The sequence below is a fragment of the Argopecten irradians genome, chromosome 10 (genome assembly GCF_041381155.1).
Source record: "Argopecten irradians isolate NY chromosome 10, Ai_NY, whole genome shotgun sequence".
Taxonomy (NCBI): domain Eukaryota; kingdom Metazoa; phylum Mollusca; class Bivalvia; order Pectinida; family Pectinidae; genus Argopecten; species Argopecten irradians.
Window position 1 is genome coordinate 9,352,834 of NC_091143.1, and position 24,171 is coordinate 9,377,004.

At 36.9% G+C, this 24,171-nt stretch overlaps 1 protein-coding gene across 1 annotated transcript in view; it reads left to right on the plus strand.

Annotated features, from left to right (window-relative positions):
• The window catches only part of LOC138333063 (cartilage oligomeric matrix protein-like), a 29,748-nt gene continuing 5,577 nt past the window's right edge, over positions 1 to 24,171 (plus strand). The window contains exons 1-19 of the mRNA XM_069281176.1: positions 1 to 351; positions 2,849 to 3,007; positions 3,554 to 3,765; positions 4,154 to 4,400; positions 6,699 to 6,784; positions 7,226 to 7,313; positions 7,624 to 7,800; positions 9,142 to 9,881; positions 10,251 to 10,391; positions 11,041 to 11,124; positions 15,959 to 16,114; positions 17,267 to 17,371; positions 18,442 to 18,549; positions 18,687 to 18,849; positions 22,592 to 22,710; positions 22,966 to 23,018; positions 23,202 to 23,287; positions 23,495 to 23,590; positions 23,862 to 24,040. Of these exons, the coding sequence (XP_069137277.1) occupies positions 279 to 351; positions 2,849 to 3,007; positions 3,554 to 3,765; positions 4,154 to 4,400; positions 6,699 to 6,784; positions 7,226 to 7,313; positions 7,624 to 7,800; positions 9,142 to 9,881; positions 10,251 to 10,391; positions 11,041 to 11,124; positions 15,959 to 16,114; positions 17,267 to 17,371; positions 18,442 to 18,549; positions 18,687 to 18,849; positions 22,592 to 22,710; positions 22,966 to 23,018; positions 23,202 to 23,287; positions 23,495 to 23,590; positions 23,862 to 24,040 (3,072 nt within the window). The 5' untranslated portion in view covers positions 1 to 278. The remainder of the gene's footprint in view (positions 352 to 2,848; positions 3,008 to 3,553; positions 3,766 to 4,153; positions 4,401 to 6,698; positions 6,785 to 7,225; positions 7,314 to 7,623; positions 7,801 to 9,141; positions 9,882 to 10,250; positions 10,392 to 11,040; positions 11,125 to 15,958; positions 16,115 to 17,266; positions 17,372 to 18,441; positions 18,550 to 18,686; positions 18,850 to 22,591; positions 22,711 to 22,965; positions 23,019 to 23,201; positions 23,288 to 23,494; positions 23,591 to 23,861; positions 24,041 to 24,171) is intronic.

Here is a 24,171-nt window from a genome sequence, read left to right on the forward strand (position 1 = left end):
ACGAACGAGAACTGGCTCTGACCTAGCCAGATCTTCTAGTTCATAATACAGAGACGCACTTCAATACAGGCGGATAAGGTTACCGTCAAATGTTTTAACTGAGTGTAGCAGGTCGCTTTCACAGCATGCTTCACGTTAATATGGCGTATACAATGTTTTCATCAAAAGAAAAATAGTTTTTTTTTGTGATGCATTTTGAAGTTTTAGTCGCTGAAGGAAACACCCACGCCATCCTACCGAAAAAATATCCAGTGTTTTTGTGAGACATTCCCAGAGATATGACGTGGTTGCTTGTTCTGCTGTGTGTTCTCCCCGGATTGCTATGTTCAGTATTTGGTCAGGTCCAGCAAGGTAGGTATGAAGACCTGATGTACATCCATCAACACCCGACTGGTCACATCATTGTCTGAATCTAGCTTCTATTTTGTATATGAAACTTTATTTCATAAGGGTATTTTTCTTTCATACCACACTTGCTACTATTCTGTTACATATCTACTTTACGTTGGTTAATTATGTTTTATTTAATGATTAATTACTTCAAAGACCACTTTCAAATGATATACTTAAATTTTACGATTATGATGTATGAATTTATAATCAAATACTAAATGACGAGGTTTTATTCATGATTTGTAATTCTTTCTCATGTCTCCATAGGAGATAAATACAATTTTCCCGTTTTAAGAATACTATATACAATGTACATGTAGGTGAATGGAAATGTTTTAGTTCAAATGTTATATGCTCAACTTTTGGTTAAGAGATGCTTTATTTGCTGCTGGTCAGATGTCTTGGATCTAATGTTATGCGTTCCTCACGTGGTTAGGGGAAACTATAGTTGTTATTAGTAAAAGTTTACTATTAAATCAGACCGATATATTGCTCATGAAAGCGTCACCTGATTAAATAGTTAACTTGTATCGATGAAATCTGTAGCTCACCCATAAGACTCCTTTAGATTGCTTTCTTTCATACCAATTTTCAATTAATATCTCATAAGGCCAAAAAAATAATATGTTTGTTTAGGGTAACCCTATTTTTTTTTACCCTCGACCCTATAACGAAAAAAATTAAAAGTCGAGAATTCAATCTCAGACTCCGGTTCCGGTCATTATTTTAGAGTGAAAGACACACACACACACACACACACACACACACACACACACACACACACACACACACACACACACACACACACACACACACACACACACACACACACACACACACACACAAAAATCCTCCCGACCTACCGACCCTATTTTTTTTTGCCAATGTAACCCTAAACAGACAAAAAAATTGGCCTAAAGTGATTATAGGGAGTATATCTACAGTTTTATTTAATTTTCTTTTCTCTCAGCAGAAAGTTTTGATAACGTTTACAAGGCTATTGTTAAATAACTTCAATGATTAAGAGTTTTTGTTCGTTTGTGCATACAGATGTTTTCGCCATTAATATGTACTAAAATGTAAGCAGTTTTTCAAGTGACTGTATCACTAATTCATTCTGGCATGTGTAAGTCACTCCAGGCTTCATTTGCAGGTTTCAATCTAGCGGTACGAGGTAACGAGCCAGACATACAAAGTTTTTTTTTGAAAATAATTCATTATTATGATGTTTTAACTCATTTTATAATACATCAATTTGGCATATGGTTTCTAGATACAAGCGCATTAATCACGACAGCTTACATTATCGTACAACATATGACGGACACCTAGACTAGTAAATGATTCTACAGTACTGTAACTGGTGTTTAGTCAGCACACGGATATATTTGTAAGCAACTTAATTTGAAAGACTGTTAGTTTAACGATAAGACTGATATGATAAATGTTTCCTTTAATGATACGTTATCAGTTAAGTGACGTAAAACATGCTTTGGTATACTAGTATGTAATTTGTGTTACAATTATTTATCAATGACGTGTCATTGATATGCACATGTTAGGTGTTTTATGTCTATTACAGTACCAAACATCATATTCTAATTAATCACTTGTTCTAGGGTGTGATGCTTTCATGATAATTGGTAAATGGGACCCTTTGTTTAGAAATATTTTAATTGTTATTACTGTAATACAATTTATACAGTATTATACTGCGTTTGGAAAGATTTAAATAGTATTGCTGAAACCAATATCTTTTATTTCGCATTCGTGAAAAATATGTTTCCATCCACTCGATGAAATATAACTTATTATTCACGAAATAGAGAATATCATTTATTTCTTTAAAATTTGGTCCTTTCTTAGTTTTAAACATCTTTACTGCTCTATTTTAAGTTTCAATTTTGCCTTTGATTGGTTGATTGTTTGAAGAAAGCATGGGTATATGTATACACATTACGTGTCGGAAAACTATGGATGTCTGTGATTTAACCCACACATTTGGGGCACTCCTGATGTTGTTTTAAAATAGCATATGTAAATATTAATCACATCGCACAACACGTTGAATCCCACGGGACTAATACATTTGCAAGTAATTAATTTACAATTGTGATACATTTCTGTTACTGTGAACCAACTGCCTTTCACGGCTACTCAGTTTCGCGATTCCCATTTCAAAAAAAGTTCACGAATATCAAAATTCGAGGATTTATCCGTGATGTAGATGCTAATTCGTGGATATAAACTTTCGCGAATTTATTTTGATCGTGAAATTCGCGAAAATAAATCGCTAGCGAAAAAAAGTTGGTATTGACGAAAGTACTCTTGCTACTTGGTGTTTGGTATTATTAACTATTTTAAGTAAAAGAGGGTTTTAAGATGAACTAATGTGTTAAAACTTCTATTACAAATCTGGATGATCTGTAGTTAAGGTTTACGTGTGACATTTCAGTGACGGAGGAGAATACTGGTCCAGCATTTGTCCTCAACTCTGATTTATATTTATCTGGACTCGTAAAGAATCAGGATGGCTTGTTTGGGATTTTCCGGGCGGAGAATGTTCAACTCAGAACTAACCTTGTCATTTATGTCGACTTCATTTCTAACGAAGGTGAGTCCAACTAGTATCTCGTTCTTGTTTTATACCATATTGAAATCACTCCCCCATTGACTAACCACAAACAACCAATGGCATAGTTTGAAAGCTACAAATAATGGAAGGAAGTACCCACGACCCATGTACTAAGTAATCTAAGCAGGTATGGGAGAATGAATTCTCGAAGTGTCATCAATTGTAACTCAACGTGAATATTGGAGGATTCCCACCTATAAGGATGTGTATGCCTAAAAAAAGCCCGGTTTGTGCTGTTGTTTAAACCTTTGGGTGACACGTGGCTGTTTTAATCATTATTTCATTTTATTTTGTATATACAGTAAAGCACCGTTACGGCGAACCTTTGGGAACCAACGAAATCGTTATAAGCATTGTTCGTTATACATGTACATGTATTACCTAGAATGGAAATAACTAGGTTATAACCAGGGATTGGCTGTAAACATGTTCGTTATACGCATGTTTTACCGTAGTGAGTAAAATAGATCGACGTTACGAAATCGTTGTTTGGCAGTATAAGTAGTAGTATATGTGTTTGTGCAGTTGTTATCCGGATGCGTTCCAGAGACGGCCGAGACTACAGGATAACTTTCCCCGTGGACGATCTACAACGAGATTACCTCCAATTAACAATCCATTTAAGTAGACTAAGAACCACATCCAACGGTATAGCGCTTTACATCAACTGTAATCTGATTGGACGGGACACCACAGAAGTTCCTCTGAGGGAAGGATTGTTAGGTGAACCGTCCATCGTAAGTAAATCGAAAACAGAACTGGAACTAGATTGTGTTTTTATTTTTCAAATCTTGTCTCATAATGTTATCCAGTATTTCAGTCAAAATCTTACTGAATTTTGTTATTGAAAAGTGCTAGTGAAAAGTTAAACTTCCGATACTTTGTTGTTATGAAAAAGTACTAGCCGCAATAGGGTACCAATAACACTTTAAACTAATACAATGAAACCTACTTCATTCCAAATCGGATACATTTAAATATTGCTTAATGTGAAATAAATTATATATATGTTCATGTGCATTTATTGTCTTATATTGAAATTTGGATAATTTGAAGAGATTTACCATTGTCCACGGATTATATATATATCTAGGTACTATATATACCATTGTATTGACACTGTAGATAAAGGATGACGCCTTTAATCTGTACACCAGTCCTTCCATTGACGCACTGTTTGCGTTCAAAGGCTGTGACGATGATATGCCCAACAAATTATTACCCATACCTCCAAGTCCGGTTGCAGACAACATTGAAAACGAGGTTCCACTGCGTCCACCACCGGTGGGCAGACGACTCGATGAGGATGATGATCGAGTCACTCTGGGTGCAAACAGATACAATGAAATTCCTAGGACAGTTCCAAATTATGGTAACTACAATTAAACTATGATAATTTAGACACCATTTAGTATAGAGTGTTTCATCCATCTTTGTAATGCACATGCGTAATATTCATATGAATTACTGATTAAAAATGGTCTGCAACTCACAAGAAAGTCGCGTAAAAATTGGCACGGAATTGACCACAAGAAACCTTTACCTGAAATCGACCAGAATTTGACCTCAGGAAATATTGACCAGAATTTCAAATGAAATTTAACCTAGAATTGACCACAAGAAATTTTTACCTAAAATTGACTAGAATTTGTCCTCAGAAAATTTTGACTTTTTGAAATCAATTTCATGTAAGGTTAGTTTGCCTGCGTACGTACCCCTATAAAGTTCTCATGAGGTTTGCTTTTCATTTGGAAATAAATGCATCCATGCTATACAAATTCATGTATGTTTTTGTCTTCACCTCACGTGGTCATTGGTTGATGTCATCCTTCCATGACCTTAGCTAGTGATGTTAAAATAGAAAAATCAGAATTATGCACACAAAAACCGAGGCATGGAATGCTATTGGAAAACACTACTTAAAAAAATTGATAACAAATATATGCAAACCAATTTTCTAGCTAGATGTTCTGACTTGAATGGATTAAATATTAGCAATCAAATTCCTAAATTCTATTACACTATTTTGAAATCATGGTCAAATTTGAAATCTAAAATAGTACCTAGTGGAATATCACAAATTTTGTCACAACCATTGTTTGGTAACAAAAACATACAGCATAATAATCAACCGTTATTTTTATCTTCTTTTTCGAAAAGTGGAATCACTAAAGTGTCTGACATATGGGATGAGAACAGGAAAAACTTTATCAACAACCAAGAACTTTTAAGGAAACTTATATTTAAACATAATTGGATTGCCGAGATTTCTAAAATAAAGAAAGCTATACCTAGAAAATATATTGAAATTATTAAAGGTAATGAACCAGAACCAGAACACAAACAACATGTATATATTAACAATAAATTAGAGATATGTGTTTTTAATGTGAATCATTTTAAAATTGTAAAGCCAAAAGAACTTAAATTGAAAACCCTGCATACTATTACTACTCCTTCTATAAGACCAGAAGCAGAAATTAAATGGAATACTCAATTTCAGAAGGAAATAGATTGGATAAATGTTTGGATTTTTTTTGGAAATACCAACTATGCAATTACAAATAAAATGAAAGAATTTCAATGGAAAAGTATAAATAGGGTAATATATACCGAAAACAAACTAAGCCTAATGAATAGATACGATGGACTATGTCATATGTGTAGAACTGAAAATGAGACTTTGACCCATTTGTTTTTTAACTGTTTATTCACAACCCAATTGTTAGACATAATACATGCTAATCTTTACAATAATGAAAATTTTGACACTGTAAATATGACATGGAATATGGATGAGGAGAAAATGATGCTCGGTGACTGCACTGATAATTTATTGAAAAATGCAATATCTCATAATTACAACTAAATGGGTTATATGGAAGATCAGGAATATAAAAAAATACCAAAACAAATTAACTTCTCCTACATCAGCATTTCAAATTTTAAAAGAATTACTTAAAGATAATCTGTCATTATACATAAAAATCAATCAAAATGGGAAAAAGGAATTGATAGTTTCAAAATACCGAAGTTTATTACAAAAACTGTGACTTAAGAACTACATGTATTTATAATTACTCTTTTATCACTCAAGTATATGTGAGAGTTAGCTCCCCTTGTTGTTGTTGATATCAATTTTAATACTTTTTTGTGTTCATCATAATCCTTAAAAGTAATATTATGGATTGATTAGAAGTTAGATTTAAAAATGTAAAAAAAAAGTACATATTAACAAATAACATTACATAATATGTAACAACTGAATTTATTAGAAGTAAGAAAGCATTTATATCATATTTGTAATAGAATGTCAGAATAGGTGATACGGAGTAGTCTCCCTTCTACCGATTTTTTATATTAGAGTTGTCTCCCCTTACCTGACATATTATATGCACAATGTAAATTAATTATTTGAAATTACAAATATCAATTTATTTTGAATGGATATGAATGATTGAGAGGTAATTATGAATAAATGATGAATATATCTGTAAATAATGTGAAAGCGGTGAAAGTTTGTGTTCAAGATTAGAATAATCTATTTAAATATGGAAATTTGTGTGCAAGTCCTTCTGTGAAAGGAACATAATGTTATTTATAAATAAAAAAAAAAATCAACCAATCGTTTAATCATTATATGTTTATTATTGCACTGTATTGCTGACAGAATACCATCATTTTCACTCTCTAACCACCACCATGAGGGATTTGGGTCACACAGTCCGACAGCTGCAGAGAGAAATCCAAATGCAGGTACTGATGTCTATACCATTAACCATTATATTATAATTACGTTCTTATGCCACGGGTTTATGATATGATCATAGCCATTACCTTCACAATTCAAGGTTTATACCATAGCCGTGTAAATAATATTAAAGCTATTTTAATATTTGAGCAAATCATAGACATATGACTCATTGTGTAATCTTTTTTTCTATACTGCAACCTTATTTGATTATTCGCAGATAAAAAGAACAGAATGTGAGAGTGTTTGTTGACTTTCGCTATCAGGAGAAGCATTATGTTCCCTCTGTAATTGGAAGTTTATCTTCCCTGATTATTATTGTGATTTCGTTGTCGACATTAACGTTTAATTTCATAAATTGATCGGTATAAATCATATTAAAAGATAATCTCGAGCGAATTCTTACCTAGCACATGTTCACAATTTTACATTAATATTGTGTCCAGACTAGGGAGACCCAGTACCTCCGGGAGACCTTGCGACAGTGTAGTATGTGTCGTGGTCCCACTACAGTGCTTTCTGAACAGGACAGACGTGAGTACTATTCATATAAAACCCATTCACGAGAAATACTGTTCTTCAGATAGGTCATGGTAGGTAGCGGTCAAAGGACAACACTCTACCTACATGTAAGAGATGAAAAATAAAACAATACGGGGATACTGTAAAAGTCGCAAGCCCCATGAGACAAAGATACTTACAAATGCACTCTCTTACAAACACTCATCCCTTACGCTTTTGAGACCGTCTTCGCTTATAATGTTTACTACCAAATTGATGTGATTGACATGCATTACTCATAAAATAAAATCTATTGGTGCTTATCAATTGTGCATATTTTCAGGGAGAGAGATTCCACTTCCACCGGAGCGAACATGCGAACTCAATCCCTGTTTTCGGGGTGTAAGATGTGTGGATACACGTCGTGGCTTCCGGTGTGGCGCATGCCCAAGGGGGTATGTCGGTAATGGCGTACGTTGTGAACTTCCTCCTACTTGTGCCATTAATCCTTGTTTCAAAGGTTAGTAAACAATTAGTCTTAAAACGACTTTATTATTATTAAACAAAAACTATTTCGTATATCGTTCAGAGTTATCTTTGTGTCTCATGTTATCAAAATTTGAATATTAATTATACTTTAATATAAGTTAAAGTATGGGGTTGAGGGAATTAGCAAGTTTCTGGTTTCAAGAGACTCCGCCTCGGGAAATAGACAAGTTCGTGGGAAACCGGAAACTTGATATATCACTCAATCCCATACTTTAACTGTTTTAATATACCGATACATAAAAAAAGCTATGATTAGACTAAAAATATATTTCTCTCATACGCTATATTCCTGTCCTGGTCTTTAGAGATTGAGAGAATTTTACATTGTAATCGATCTACGTAATCTTATCTTCAAACATACAAATTATTCCGAGACGATAATTGTGATTTTATGTCCGTTTTGTTTTGCTTCTATTCAAACCGCAAATTTGATTCCGTTATGATTTCTCGATATTTCAACATTTATACCACAAGGCATAATACTAGATTTATAAACAAGTTTTGTTGAAATTCCGAGACGTTAACTACTTACAGGTAGCCTAAATATACACATAACAACTGTACGTATATGTACATATAAAAGGTATTGTCCTCTGACCCTATTGCATTTTTCACAAGCCTCTCACTTACAAGATAAACATGACGACGTGTTCGGTAACAGTTTCCGATCTATACTAACGTCGTCTGAGTACGTCAACGGAGATGGCGTGATCGGAAACTAGCTCCGCCCAATTGTTACGCCACCTAGCAACTGATGGCGTGATCGGAAACAAGTCCCACCCATCTCGAATCTGATTGGTTAAACGGAAATAGCCAGAGTCCGGGTGTGTGCTAGATTTGTAGCATCCAGGGGTGTGCTAGTTTGAATAACTAACACACAGCTGATCGAGGGTTTTGAAAAAAAGTAGAGAGCTAGTCAATTTAACCAAGGAACTTTTACATAGCGTAAATAAAGTAGAGGTATATTAATGTCGCAGTGATACACTTGTGCGGCACGGTCCTTTTTACGCTTCAGTGAAATACACTGCTTTGTCAGCATCTATTACTTAAATAGTTTAATTGCTGTACTTGCCTAGTTGCCTTCATAATGTATTTATTAATTCATAAATAAGTGAATAATGCCATTCCCGTGCTAAATTTGAACGACTAAAGCTCCTTTATTATTTGTTCTCTTCGGCTATAGCAATCATTTTGTCGTGATCTGGTGTCTTACGAGAAAACACTGTAATATACACTGTAATTTGGTCCTGATAATTTTCACTATTTCATTGATGACGCTATTTCACCGACCCGAAATATTTCGTTACATCAGGTGTACCTTGTGAGGACACACGTCAAGGGTACAAGTGTGGTCCATGTCCGCCCGGTATGACCGGTGATGGGCGGAGAGGAAGTTGTCGGGTGATCAGGATTGGCTGTGAAACGAGGCCGTGCTTCCGAGGAGTACGATGTACAGACACACCCGAGGGGTATCGGTGTGGGTCCTGTCCCCAAGGGATGACTGGTGATGGACAGAGGAACGGCTGCGAAATCATGAGAATAGGGTGTGAAACCAGTCCTTGTTTTGACGGAGTAGAGTGCATCGACACTATTGAAGGTTTTAGATGTGGCTCTTGTCCGGCGGGTATGACTGGTGATGGACAGAGGGGTGGTTGTGAAATGGTGAGAATAGGATGTGAAACCGACCCATGTTTTGAGAGTGTTGATTGTATTGACACGGAAGAGGGCTTCCGATGTGGTCAATGTCCCTCGGGAATGACGGGAGACGGCCTACGGGATGGATGTGAAATAATAAGAATAGGGTGTGAAATCAATCCCTGTTTCGCGAGAGTCGAGTGCATTGACACAGAACAGGGTTTCCGATGTGGCCCATGCCCTCCTGGGATGACGGGAGACGGTCTTATAAACGGATGTTATATCCTGAGGATCGGTTGTGACGTCAGTCCCTGTTTCCCTGGTGTCAAGTGTACGGACACTGAAGAAGGGTTTCAATGTGGGGATTGTCCTATTGGTTTCCAGGGTAACGGCACTGTCTGCAACAATGTAAACGAGGTAAGCCTTGTGATTTTATAAGCGTTCATAGAGCGAATTTATAACAACTCTGACTCAATGTGTTGCATATCTATCAATTCGTGTTGTATTTCCAAAATGTCGTAATTATATAACTTAATTTATAAATTAAGTTCTTTATATGCAAACCCCTTATTTTACTCCTATTAGGAAAGGAATGTTGTAAAATGCCCTATCACCAGGTGTTTACATATGTTGATATATCCTACACTTATCAAATTCATTTAAAGACTTTACTCGTTGGTACTCTTTTAAAATGCTTAACTCATACGAAATATTGTAAATAGCCTTATGTAGGTCCAGGATTCACATTACCATTTCCTACTTACTGGTTGCCCTCTGTTGTTACAGTGCGAGCACCACAACCCGTGTTCTGACCTAACAGAATGTATAGATACCGTTCCTGGGTTCCAATGTTCGGACTGTCCCCCAGGTTATATAGGTAATGATGTCGGGGGATTCGGAGTGGAAATGGCCCAGAACCAGACACAGGTAAAGTAGGAATATTATTATATTATTTTAATAAATGTTCTATTTATTCAGTTCGTATTGATATCAATTGAGCCTCTATTACCACACAGGAACCTGTAAGGACTTGCAAAGTTTTTGCCGGATAGAAATGCCAGAAGAAACGTAGAGCAACTATCAACATATTGTTCAACCGATTCTACGAATTACCTTCGCCTTCGGAAGACGGATTGAACAATGCGCTTAAACGCGTTTTAACAGTTTACCTAGAATCTAATCTTATATAGGAAAATTATCATTAATTCAAACTTATGTTTGATCATTAACACATACATTCTGAAACAAATGGATAACAAAATTAAAAGAAAGAAATACATACAATAATCTCTAGCATAGCATTTCAATTACACTTGCATCTTATTGCGACCATCAATGTTATGTCTCTGATCCTATCTGACTTCTATCATCAGTAAAACTTGCTTGATACCATATGTTCACTTCAATAAAAAATGGTTTTCCCTGGTAACAAAGCGGTCACATAGGTAATTTATATCGTGTTATGTAGTTGCTTAGGGAAATATCATGGAATTCTAGACATAGCGGTTAAAATCCAAATTTACCAGATCTCCAATGACTTAATATGTCCATGTTTTATGAGTGTGTTTCCCCTCAGGTGTGTGAGGATATAGACGAATGTGTAACACTCGACAGTTACTCTGGAGGATGTACAGATCACTCTGTCTGCATGAACACTGTGGTGAGTATCAGTTACTCTGGAGGATGTACAGATCACTCTGTCTGCATGAACACTGTGGTGAGTATCAGTTACTCTGGAGGATGTACAGATCACTCTGTATGAACACTGTGGTGAGTATCAGTTACTCTGGAGGATGTACAGATCACTCTGTATGAACACTGTGGTGAGTATCAGTTACTCTGGAGGATGTACAGATCACCCTATCTGTATGAACACTGTGGTGAGTATAAGTTACTCTGAAGGATGTACAGATCTCTCTGTCTGTATGAACACTGTGGTGAGTATCAGTTACTCTGGAGGATGTACAGATCACTCTGTCTTATGAACACTGTGGTGAGTATCAGTTACTCTGGAGGATATACAGATCACTCTGTCTGTATGAACACTGTGGTGAGTATCAGTTACTCTGGAGGATATACAGGTCACTCTGTCTGTATTAACACTGTGGTGAGTATCAGTTACTCTGGAGGATGTACAGATCACTCTGTCTGTATGAACACTGTGGTGAGTATCAGTTACTCTGGAGGATGTACAGATCACTCTGTCTGTATGAACACTGTGGTGAGTTTCGGTTACTCTGGAGGATGTACAGATCACTCTGTCTGTATGAACACTGTGGTGAGTATCAGTTACTCTGGAGGATGTACAGATAATTCTGTCTGTATGAACACTGTGGTGAGTATCAGTTACTCTGGTGGATGTACAGATCACTCTGTCTGTATGAACACTGTGGTGAGTATCAGTTACTCTGGAGGATGTACAGATCACTCTGTCTGTATGAACACTGTGGTGAGTATCAGTTACTCTGAAAGGATGTACAGATCACTCTGTCTATATGAACACTGTGGTGAGTATCAGTTACTCTGGAGGCTGTACAGATCACTCTGTCTGTATGAACACTGTGGTGTTTATCAGTTACTCTGGAGGCTGTACAGATCATTCTGTCTGTATGAACACTGTGGTGAGTATCAGTTACTCTGGAGGATGTGCAGATCACTCCGTCTGTATAAACACTGTGGTGAGTATCAGTTACTCTGGAGGATGTAAGATCACTCTGTATGAACACTGTGGAGAGTATCAGTTACTCTGGAGGATGTACAGATCACTCTGTCTGTATGAACACTGTGGTGAGTATCAGTTACTCTGGAGGATGTACAGATCATTCTGTCTGTATGAACACTGTGGTGAGTATCAGTTACTCTAGAGGATGTACAGATCATTCTGTCTGTATGAACACTGTGGTGAGTATCAGTTACTCTAGAGGATGTACAGATCACTCTGTCTGTATGAACACTGTGGTGGGTATCATTTACTCTGGAGGATGTACAGATCACTCTGTCTGTATGAACACTGTGGTGAGTATCAGTTACTCTGGAGGATGTACAGATCATTCTGTCTGTATGAACACTGTGGTGAGTATCAGTTACTCTGGAGGATGTACAGATCACTCTGTCTGTATGAACACTGTGGTGAGTATCAGTTACTCTGGAGGATGTACAGATCATTCTGTCTGTATGAACACTGTGGTGAGTATCAGTTACTCTGGAGGATGTACAGATCACTCTGTCTGTATGAACACTGTGGTGAGTATCAGTTACTCTGGAGGATGTACAGATCACTCTGTCTGTATGAACACTGTGGTGAGTTTCAGTTACTCTGGAGGATGTACAGATCACTCTGTCTGTATGAACACTGTGGTGAGTATCAGTTACTCTGGAGGATGTACAGATAATTCTGTCTGCATGAACACGGTGGTGAGTATCAGTTACTCTGGAGGATGTACAGATCACTCTGTCTGTATGAACACTGTGGTGAGTATCAGTTACTCTGGTGGATGTACAGATCACTCTGTCTGTATGAACACTGTGGTGAGTATCAGTTACTCTGGAGGATGTACAGATCACTCTGTCTGTATGAACACTGTGGTGAGTATCAGTTACTCTGGAGGATGTACAGATCACTCTGTCTATATGAACACTGTGGTGAGTATCAGTTACTCTGGAGGCTGTACAGATCACTCTGTCTGTATGAACACTGTGGTGTTTATCAGTTACTCTGGAGGCTGTACAGATCATTCTGTCTGTATGAACACTGTGGTGAGTATCAGTTACTCTGGAGGATATACAGATCTCTCCGTCTGTATGAACACTGTGGTGAGTATCAGTTACTCTGGAGGATGTAAGATCACTCTGTATGAACACTGTGGAGAGTATCAGTTACTCTGGAGGATGTACAGATCACTCTGTATGAACACTGTGGTGAGTATCAGTTACTCTGGAGGATGTACAGATCACCCTATCTGTATGAACACTGTGGTGAGTATCAGTTACTCTGGAGGATATACAGATCACTCTGTCTGTATGAACACTGTGGTGAGTATCAGTTACTCTGGAGGATATACAGATCACTCTGTCTGTATGAACATTGTGGTGAGTATCAGTTACTCTGGTGGATGTACAGATCACTCTGTCTGTATGAACATTGTGGTGAGTATCAGTTACTCTAGAGGATGTACAGATCACTCTGTCTGTATGAACACTGTGGTGAGTATCAGTTACTCTGGAAAATGTACAGATCATTCTGTCTGTATGAACACTGTGGTGAGTATCAGTTACTCTAGAGGATGTACAGATCATTCTGTCTGTATGAACTCTGTGGTGAGTATCAGTTACTCTAGAGGATGTACAGATCACTCTGTCTGTATGAACACTGTGGTGGGTATCAGTTACTCTGGAGGATGTACAGATCACTCTGTCTGTATGAACACTGTGGTGAGTATCAGTTACCCTGGAGGATGTACAGATCATTCTGTCTGTATAAACACTAAGGTGAGTATCAGCTACTCTGGAGGATGTACAGATCACTCTGTCTGTATGAACACTGTGGTGAGTATCCGTTACTCTGGAGGATGTACAGATCACTCTGTCTATATGAACACGGTAGTGAGAATCAGTTACTCTAAAGGATGTACAGATAATTCTGTCTGTATGAACACTATGGTGAGTATCAGTTACTTTGGAGGATGTACAGATCACTCTGTCTGTATGAACATTGTGGTGAGTACCAGTTACTCTGGAGGATGTACACATCACTCTGTCTGTATGAACACTGTGGTGAGTATTAGTTACTCTGGAGGATGTACAGATCACTCTGTCTGTATGAACACTGTGGTGAGAATCAGTTACTCTGGAGGATGTACAGATCACTCTGTCTGTATGAACACTGTGGTGAGTATCAGTTATTCTGAAGGATGAACAGATCACTCTGTCTGTATGAACACTGTGGTGAGTATCAGTTACTCTGGAGGATGTACAGATCACTCTGTCTGTATGAACACTGTGGTGAGTATCAGTTACTCTGGAGGATGTACAGATCACTCTGTCTGTATGAACACTGTGGTGAGTATCAGTTACTCTAGAGGATTTACAGATCACTCTGTCTGTATGAACACTGTTGTGAGTATCAGTTACTCTGGAGGATGTACAGATCACTCTGTCTGTATGAACACTGTGGTGAGTATCAGTTACTCTGGAGGATGTACAGATCACTCTGTCTGTATGAACACTGTGGTGAGTATCAGTTACTCTGGAGGATGTACAGATCACTCTGTCTGTGTGAACACTGTGGTGAGTGGTGAGTATCAGTTACTCTGGAGGATGTACAGATCACTCTGTATGAACACTGTGGTGAGTATCAGTTACTCTGGAGGATGTACAGATCATTCTGTCTGTATGAACACTGTGGTGAGAATCAGTTACTCTGGAGGATGTACAGATTACTCTGTCAGTATGAACACTGTGGTGAGTATCAGTTACTCTGGAGGATGTACAGATCACTCTGTCTATATGAACACTGTGGTGAGTATCAGTTACTCTGAAGGATGTACAGATCACTATGTCTATATGAACACTGTGGTGAGTATCAGTTACTTTGGAGGATGTACAGTACAGATCATTCTGTCTGTATGAACACTGTGGTGAGTATCAGTTACTCTGGAGGATGTACAGATCACTCTGTCTGTATGAACACTGTGGTGAGAATCAGTTACTCTGGAAGATGTACAGATCATTCTGTCTGTATGAACACCGTGGTGAGTATCAGTTACTCTGGAGGATGTACAGATCATTCTGTCTGTATGAGCACTTTGGTGAGAATCAGTTACTCTGGAGGATGTACAGATCATTCTGTCTGTATGAACACTGTGGTGAGTATCAGTTACTCTGGAGGATGTACAGATCACTCTGTCTGTATGAACACTGTGGTGAGTATCAGTTACTCTGGAGGATGTACAGATCATTCTGTCTGTATGAACACTGTGGTGAGTATCAGTTACTCTGGAGGATGTACAGATCACTCTGTGTGTATGAACACTGTGATGAGTATGTATTCATCATCGGACGGTGTTATATCAGACCATGTTATCTAAACTGGACGTAGTTATGTTTTAGCTACTTTCGAGAATAAAAAAACTGTGTTGGATTTGTTAATATGAGCTAATTTTATTGCCTCCTACCGTATACGTGTGGTTCAGATGTTGAGAAATAAATCTTTATATAGACGTTAATTGATTTAGGGCATCCCAATTTCCTATATATGTAGCAGTTTTTATGTAAACTTTGCAGTGTGAATGGTGACATAAATTTTCATCCGGAATTGTTTCCTGTTTGAGAGTGTTTCAAGCAAAACCAAAATAAAAAAATGTATATGTTATGTATATGTATTCTTCGCTTTAATTCCACCTGTACACGTGGTGAAAGGAAGTAATTTGTCAACTCTACATAATTCAAGTCATCACGTGTTTAAATTGAAGTTCATGACCAAATTTATGTTTCAGGGCAGTTTTGTATGCGGCGACTGTGACGAGGGTTATATTGGAAATCAGACTTTTGGATGTCGTAAACTAGGTACACAGTGTCCTGATGGTATAAAGGAATGTGATATTAACGCCAGGTGTATCCTGCGCAGAGGCATAAAGGGATTCGTTTGTCAGGTAATCGTACAGGATACACAGGAATTATAAAAACACTGCAATTTAAAGATGCTCCACCGCTCACAAATGATAATTTTTCGCTATCAAAAACAGGACCAGACGGTTTAGTATTTTTCTTCAATTACAAAAGTTAGTTACTTTACACCATTACCACTATTGAAAAGTCTGACCTTCTTATTTTGCTTCAAGATAAAATTATTAAAAATAATTGATTGCATCCCGAAAATATTCTGTGGCACTATATCCTATTTGGAATATGCAGTACTGATTGCGCATGTACTGAAACCAAAATCAATTATTTTATATTATTTTTTTTTATTTAAAGGGACAATTCAGTCTAAGAGAACATTAAAATTTGTACATATATCGAAAAAAACTAGTTCTTATGGAAATAAGATCAGTCGGTTTTACTGTGATATGCATGAAATGCCCACGGGGGTGACATGTGTGTGAAATGTTCAAACACGCTCGCTGTCGGCCATTACACACTGTGGTCAAACTTCTTGTATGCCGAACCCTGTCCCTTGCTCGTAGAGTAATGCAATTTTTGTCTAGAACTGCTCAAATCGCTCTGACGGTAGTGTGTTTACCTTGTTAGGTGAATTGTCTTGCCTAAAAATCATTTTATCACCTTCTCAGTGGTTATGTAGTTCATTTGTTTAACGTGCGTGCCTTTGACTCGGGTATGGGTACAGCGTCCATATTGTACCTGCTTAATCGTATTGATCAACGATTTGATATTTGAACGATATTAATTAAAATACTTAACAATGTCGAGGAATTTGTCAATGTTTTACGTTATATATTTCATAAGAAATGTAGAACAATACATTTATGCTATATTTGGCTTCTTGGTTATGTAAAAGAATTAGCCTGAGTGAATTGTCTCTTTAATTAGACATATATACACACGATTAAACACCAATTATCGTTCAAATGATGGGTACCATTTATGCTCTGACGGCGGTGGAGCATCTTTAACGTTCACGATTATTAGAACTCGACAAAAAATATTGTTCTATGCTGTAAATTATTTCGTGGTGACATTGTCTTTACGAAAGGTTTGTCATAACCTAAAATACTTTGATATGGAAAAGATGTGGTGGTGATTGATTTTTGGTTTGTAAGATTTAATGTATATGTTTTTTTCAGTGCTCTATTGGATATGCCGGTGACGGGTTCGTTTGCGGTAGAGATACGGATGTTGACAGCTGGCCAGATGAGAATATATCATGTTCCGGCGTCCGATGCAAGAAGGTGTGTTAGAAGTTTAGAACTGATAAACATATCAATAGTTTTATACACAATCAATCACTACACGATTCAAATTATCAATAGTCTGCTGGTCATTACGTCGGTTTGCTGCTCTATCTTTCGAGCTGTTTGTTCTTTTGCCGTCTTTCATCGCATCGTTAAATAATGATGTTTCGGCTATAACGTTATTATGCAGTTTTAATTGAATCGAAAAAAAATATTGAAAAGACCTTTTATTCGCTGTTTATTGTAGAAATGCTTATTTAATTATGTTATTTATTATTTTGAAACGCGTTTGCGGAGGATATTGTTTTGGGCTCCGTCCGTCCGTCGGTCCGTCCGAGATTTTATTTTGGGCTATAACTCCAAAATCGTTCAATGCAGCTCCATGAAACTTTCTGTATACATCAGACAGGTGCCCTAGTTGTGCCTTTTGCTATTATAGACCTTCCATTTTTGGAACATTTTCCGTTACCATGGAAACATCAAAAATACCAAATTACTGTTTCCTTTTATTTCCGGAATATAACTCAGAAAGCGTTCAACACAGCGCCAAGAAATTTTTTGAATTTAACAGACAAGTGCCCTAGTAGTGCCTTTTGCTTTATTGCGTACCTTCCATGTTATGCGTTTTTCTGTTACCATGGAAACTAAGTAAAATTACTAGATTACTGGTTTTTTGTTTGTTTCCGGGCTATAACTCCAAAATCATTCAACACAGCTCCATGAAACTTTCTGTATATATCAGAAAAGTGCCCTAGTTGTGCCTCTTGATGTTTCGGAAATTCAGTTTTTGGATTTTTTTTGTAACCATGGAAACTCAGTCAAAATTACCAAATAACAGTTTCTTTTTGTTACTTGCTGTTATCTTTTTTCAATTTTTCAATACTATACTTGAATAATTGTTATTTTGACCTTGATGTATTTGGGTTGTTATACAAACTACGGGGCGCGGGGGATAATGCCACGCTTTGCGGCTCCTTGTTATGTTATTAAATTACGTTGTGTTTTATCGCTTTGTATTGATTTGAAGCTTAAATAAGTGTCTTATCTTTGAATCGTAATTGTTGTAGGACAATTGTCCTCTGATCCCTAACAGTGGACAAGAGGATACAGACTTCGATGGCATCGGAGATGCATGTGACGATGATATTGACAACGACGGCATCATCAATTCACCGGTATGTACATGATCTTATCAATATGTAAAAGAGCGAACACGAGTTTACATGAGAAAAAAAGCCGAACATGGACATTTGATTCACATCTACACTCTATGTACGGTATTGCTATTAATCTTTACCCTTTATGTTTCCAGGACAACTGTCCGTACGTCTCTAACCCTGACCAGGAGGATGACGACACCGCAGACATACAGGGTGACGCCTGCGACAATTGTCCTCGTATACCCAACGCCGACCAGACTGATACCGATGGTGATGGAATAGGAGACATGTGTGACCCTGACAAAGATAACGACGGTAGGTGGTTATCATGGTGATGGAATAGGGGACATGTATGACCCCGGCAAAGATAATGACAGTAGGTGGTTACCATGGTGATGGAATAGGGGACATGTGTGACCCTGACAAAGATAACGACAGTGGATGGTTGTCATGGTGACGGAATAGGGGTTGATTGAGGCCCGACAAAGATAACGACGGTAGGTGGTTACCATGGTGATTGAATAGGGGACATGTGTGACCCCTACAAAGATAGCGACAGTAGGTGTTTACCATAGTGATGGAATAGGGGACATGTGTGACCCCGACAAAGATAACGATGGAAGGTGATTACCATGGTGATGGAATAGGGGACATGTGTGACCCTGACAAAGATAACGACGGTAAGTGATTACCATGGTGATGGAATAAGGGACATGTGTAACCCTGACAAAGATAACGATGGTAGGTGATTACCATGGTGATGGAATAGGGGACATGTGTGACCCTGACAAAGATAACGATGGTAGATGGTTATCATAGTGATAATATAGGGGATGAACGGGGCAATGACAAAGAGAATGCAGGGAGGTGGTAACTACACCATATTTAGGCCATGAGCTAGGAGGGTCCCACATGCACCCCTCCCCCAAACCTCCGAACCAATATTTTTCTTAACCCTTATGACCCACTGATCACAAATCAAAATGTTAACATTGCATAAGTTGGGATGAACTTCCGGTTATGACGTCATCATGATGGCCGCCATCTCAAATTTCACTAAAAAATGAAAAATAGTCATAACATCGACATTTTTCAACCGAAGTAGACAAATGAGGTATCAATATCATACATATAGAACAACAAATACATATCAGGACTAAAATATCAAATATATGTAGTGATTTTTACGCAGAAAATGAAAAAATCGGATTTTAAGCTCAAAAATGGTGATTTTTCAGCAAATTTTTCATATTTGGCTTGACGCTGCAAAAATGTTTCCCAACAGCAACCTATCATTTCTAATACGTTTTTTGACCACTTATCAATCAGTTTTAACAATAACAAATACAAAAAACCAATGTTAACATTGTATAAGTTCCGGTTATGACGTCATCAAAATGGCCGCCATTTCGAATTTCACTGAAAAATGAAAAATAGTCATAACTTCGACATTTTTCAACTGAAGTAGACAAATGAGGTATCAAAATGACCACAATAGAACACCAAATACAGTCAAGGACCAAATAATCCAATATATGTAGTAATTTGTACGCAGAAATGAAAAAATAGGATTTTAAGCTCAAAAATGGCAAATTTTCAGCAAATTTTTCATGTTTGGCTTGACGCAACAAAAAGGTTTCCCAACAACAAATTCTTATTCGTAATCAGTTATTTGATGTCTTATCAATCAGTAAAAACAACAACAAATACAAAAATATATAGAAAGGCAAAAGATAATTATTGTTATACCCTAATTAGGTTTACAAAACATCACCGGGAGCGTATAATGGGCATATGCTATTTTTCGAACTTAAAACCGCTGACACTACAGTTTTCTGGTGTATTATAATTTCCTTAAATAGAACATTAACTATTGACGATTTATAAGTTGAAAAAAAATAATGTAAAGTTGACAGAATATCTAGGTGGGACCAGTCACAGTTTAACATAATCCATTTTCATGTTTGAAATTTCGGAGATTAGCAGTGTCTCAAAAATAATGATTACAGCACAACACCTACATGTAAGCCTGTGTTTCCGTTAATACCATTAACAGTTTCCAGAACGTTTGTGTCTTTGAAAATTAGCCCATTCATTGTGCAATGTTACATATTTCTTTCACTGGTTCTTTATGATAACCATTATCATTATGCGTGCTTTCTCGCCTCACTACTCTATCCACTGAAGAGGCATGTATTAAGCTTGCAGTCCAAATAAGAGTAATCGAGATATCAGTATCAAATTCGGGATCTCCCACAGAGTCTAACATATATGTGTATGCTGTTTCAGATTTATTCGGCATAATGGAAATTACACCAAATCCACATTCTTCGAATGGTGGAATTAGTTCTCCTTAATACATAACTTCATAATTCGTATGAAGTACCATTCATCAATCCTGTGGACCCTCGTTCGACAATAAATGGCACAGGTGATATTAACGAGGTCATTAATGAGGCCATACATGTTTAAAAAAATCATTGGTCTGACTTTTCCCACTCCCTAGAATGTGCTGGTTGTGTCACATCTGGTGTATGCATAAAGAGACCATTGAAGACTCTACAGAAAGTCTTCTACAATGCTTTCCAGACTTAGCAAATAGTGCAACATCACTGCAGACCTCATTTATGACCACAAAGAATCCACCTGTGCCATCTGTGGTCACTGAGGGTTCACACGAATGAGGAATTGTGCTTCATACGAATTAAGGAGAACCAACTCAACCCTTCGCAGAATGTGGATCTGGTGTCTTTTCCATCATGCCGGTGAAGTCTGGAACATCATATACGATATCTGAATCACTAGGTTGGAAACAGGTTGAGCTCCCACATCCATGAAGCCGATGTTTCTTATAATAACTCTGTCCATGGACGGTTGGCAAGTTAGAACCACGACGGTAACCCGGTAATGTAACGTCACATCAGCTTTTCGCCATCGAAGACAGAGAACTAGTGAAAGAAATATGTGACACTGTAGTAACCATCTGATATTTCCTTACGTTATACACAGGAAATAACAATGGATGTGCTCATTCTGAAAGACCCAAAACGTTTTGGAGAGTGTCATGGTATTTACGGAATGACAAGCTTACCTCAGTTTTAATTTGCTACCATATAGCTATTAGTTGCCGTTTTGCTGTAATAAGTGTGAGACGCTACTAGTCCACAAAATTTCGAACATGAAAATGGATTATTTTGAAGTCCCACTTAGATATTCATCCAACTTAAAATTCAAATTTGTTAAGATCTAAATCGTCAATAGCCAATATTATATTCAGGAAATTCTAAAACACCAGGAAACTAGTGTCGGTGGTTTGGAAAAAAAATCATATGCCCTGTATACGAATCCGATGATATTTTGTAAACCAAATGATGGTATAACAATAATTCTCTTTTCTTTTTGTTGTTGTATAAACTGATTGACAAGAGATCAAACAATTGATTATGAATAATAATTTGTTGTTGGGAAACATTTTTGCAGCGTCAAGCCAAATATGAAAAATTTGCTGAAAAATCACCATTTTTGAGCTTAAAATCCGATTTTTTCATTTTCTGCGTAACAATCACTACAAATATTTGATATTTTAGTCCTGATATGTATTTGTTGTTCTATTTGTGTCATTTTGATACCTCATTTGTCTACTTCGGTTGAAAAATGTCGATGTTATGACTATTTTTCATTTTTTAGTGAAATTTGAGATGGCGGCCATCATGATGACGTCATAACCGAAAGTTCATCCCAACTTACGCAATGTTAACATTTTGATTTGTGATCAGTGGGTCATAAGGGTTAAGAAAAATATTGGTTCGGAGGTTTAGGGGGGGGGGTGCATGTGGGACCCTCCTAGCCCATGGCCTATATAATATGTCTTAATACAATAAGTGTGAAATAATGCTTTAACGACAGGCAAACCCTCTTTAGACATTGATTTGACATATACCAGTTGCTTCAATTCAATGTTGAAAAGCAATAAAGGAAATGTAAATATGCCAAGAACTAACTTCAGCTCTAAATTTTCATAAAACCGACCTAAGATGTTGTTATTGGTGTGTTTAAGGTGTGTTTAATAATGAGGACAACTGTGAGTTAATACCAAACCCAGACCAACTGGATACGGACGGGGATCAGTACGGTGATGTGTGTGACAATTGTCCTTTCCTCCCTAATTCGGGCCAGGTATGCATCTCCTCCATTATCAGAAAAGCGTTTAAAAACACAAAGTTTTTCTACGAATTCAGTTAATAAATGTGATCATTTTTCTGACAATTCAGACATACATACCATTGAATAAGATTTCTAGTAATTGGGCATTTTTTGCAAACGAATCTTTTCATTAAAAAAAATTCAGTTGACTACCATTACGGTGGTTAAAATTGAAATTATTAAAGACAATATTTGCATAAAATATTATATAAACTATCATCTTTATAGATTGACTCTGACAATGATCTGATTGGTGACATGTGTGACTCGAATGATGACGAGTAAGTATTCAATATTGATATTGAAATTTACTATATTTTACTTCTGTTTTACTAAGTGATATTTGAACGGTGGATTTTTTTTAAAGATATCCAGTTGTATTGTAATGTCTCGACATCTCGATATCTCGAATGTTACTCATCGCTCGTCTCATTGACACTTACCAAAACATCAACACATTTCAGTGATCAAGATGGAGTACAAAATACAGAAGACAATTGTCCTCATATGGTCAACTCGGACCAGACAGATTCGGACCGTGATGGAAAAGGTGAGATCAGCAAAAGGTCATTGATCATTAATTGGAAAAAAACGACCTCTTTTCATTGGCAGCATACGTCTTCATGAAAAACAAAAATGGTTGGATTACTGGAGCATATACACTTAATTATAAATTCTGGTAAAACATATTTTATATGTTAGTGAGAATGGTCATTTTCTCCTCTCACTGTTTTTATCTAATATTATTTCTCCGCAGGTGATGTCTGTGATGACGATGATGACAATGACGATGTGCTCGATGAAGATGATAACTGCCCGCTTGTGTACAATCCAGACCAAACTGACACTGATGGTAAGTTTTTTTAGGTCATCCATAAAACAATATTTATTAGATTATTGTATTAGAATAACTTTCATTATATAATAGTTCAAATGTAATTTTTCCTTTGTTAATATTTTTGATGATGTACATGCATCTTGCTGGGATACCATATTAAAGCATTAAATTTCATTATTTCACTCTGTCAAAGGTGTGAAAAGTTTCAGTAAACATCAGCTGCTCTAAATGCAATTTATACATGCACAAAATATAATATAGCTGTAATACGGACCTTTTTGTACAGACGACTTTATTGGTGACGCGTGTCAGGAGGACAGTGATGGGGACGGGTACCCGGATGCAGAAGATGTCTGTCCAGATAATGGAGAAATCCATTCCACAGACTTCCGAGCATTCCACACTATAATCCTGGATCCAGTCGGAGACTCCCAGATTGATCCTAATTGGGTCATTCTCAACGAGGTGGATTATTACTTACTTTATTTTAACAATGTTTAGATTGGAATATGTTTTAATTTCTGTTTTCAGTATTGTATCAATTTATACTTATACTTCTAGCTGTAGTTGCCTACCTGTATTCATACAAATTTATT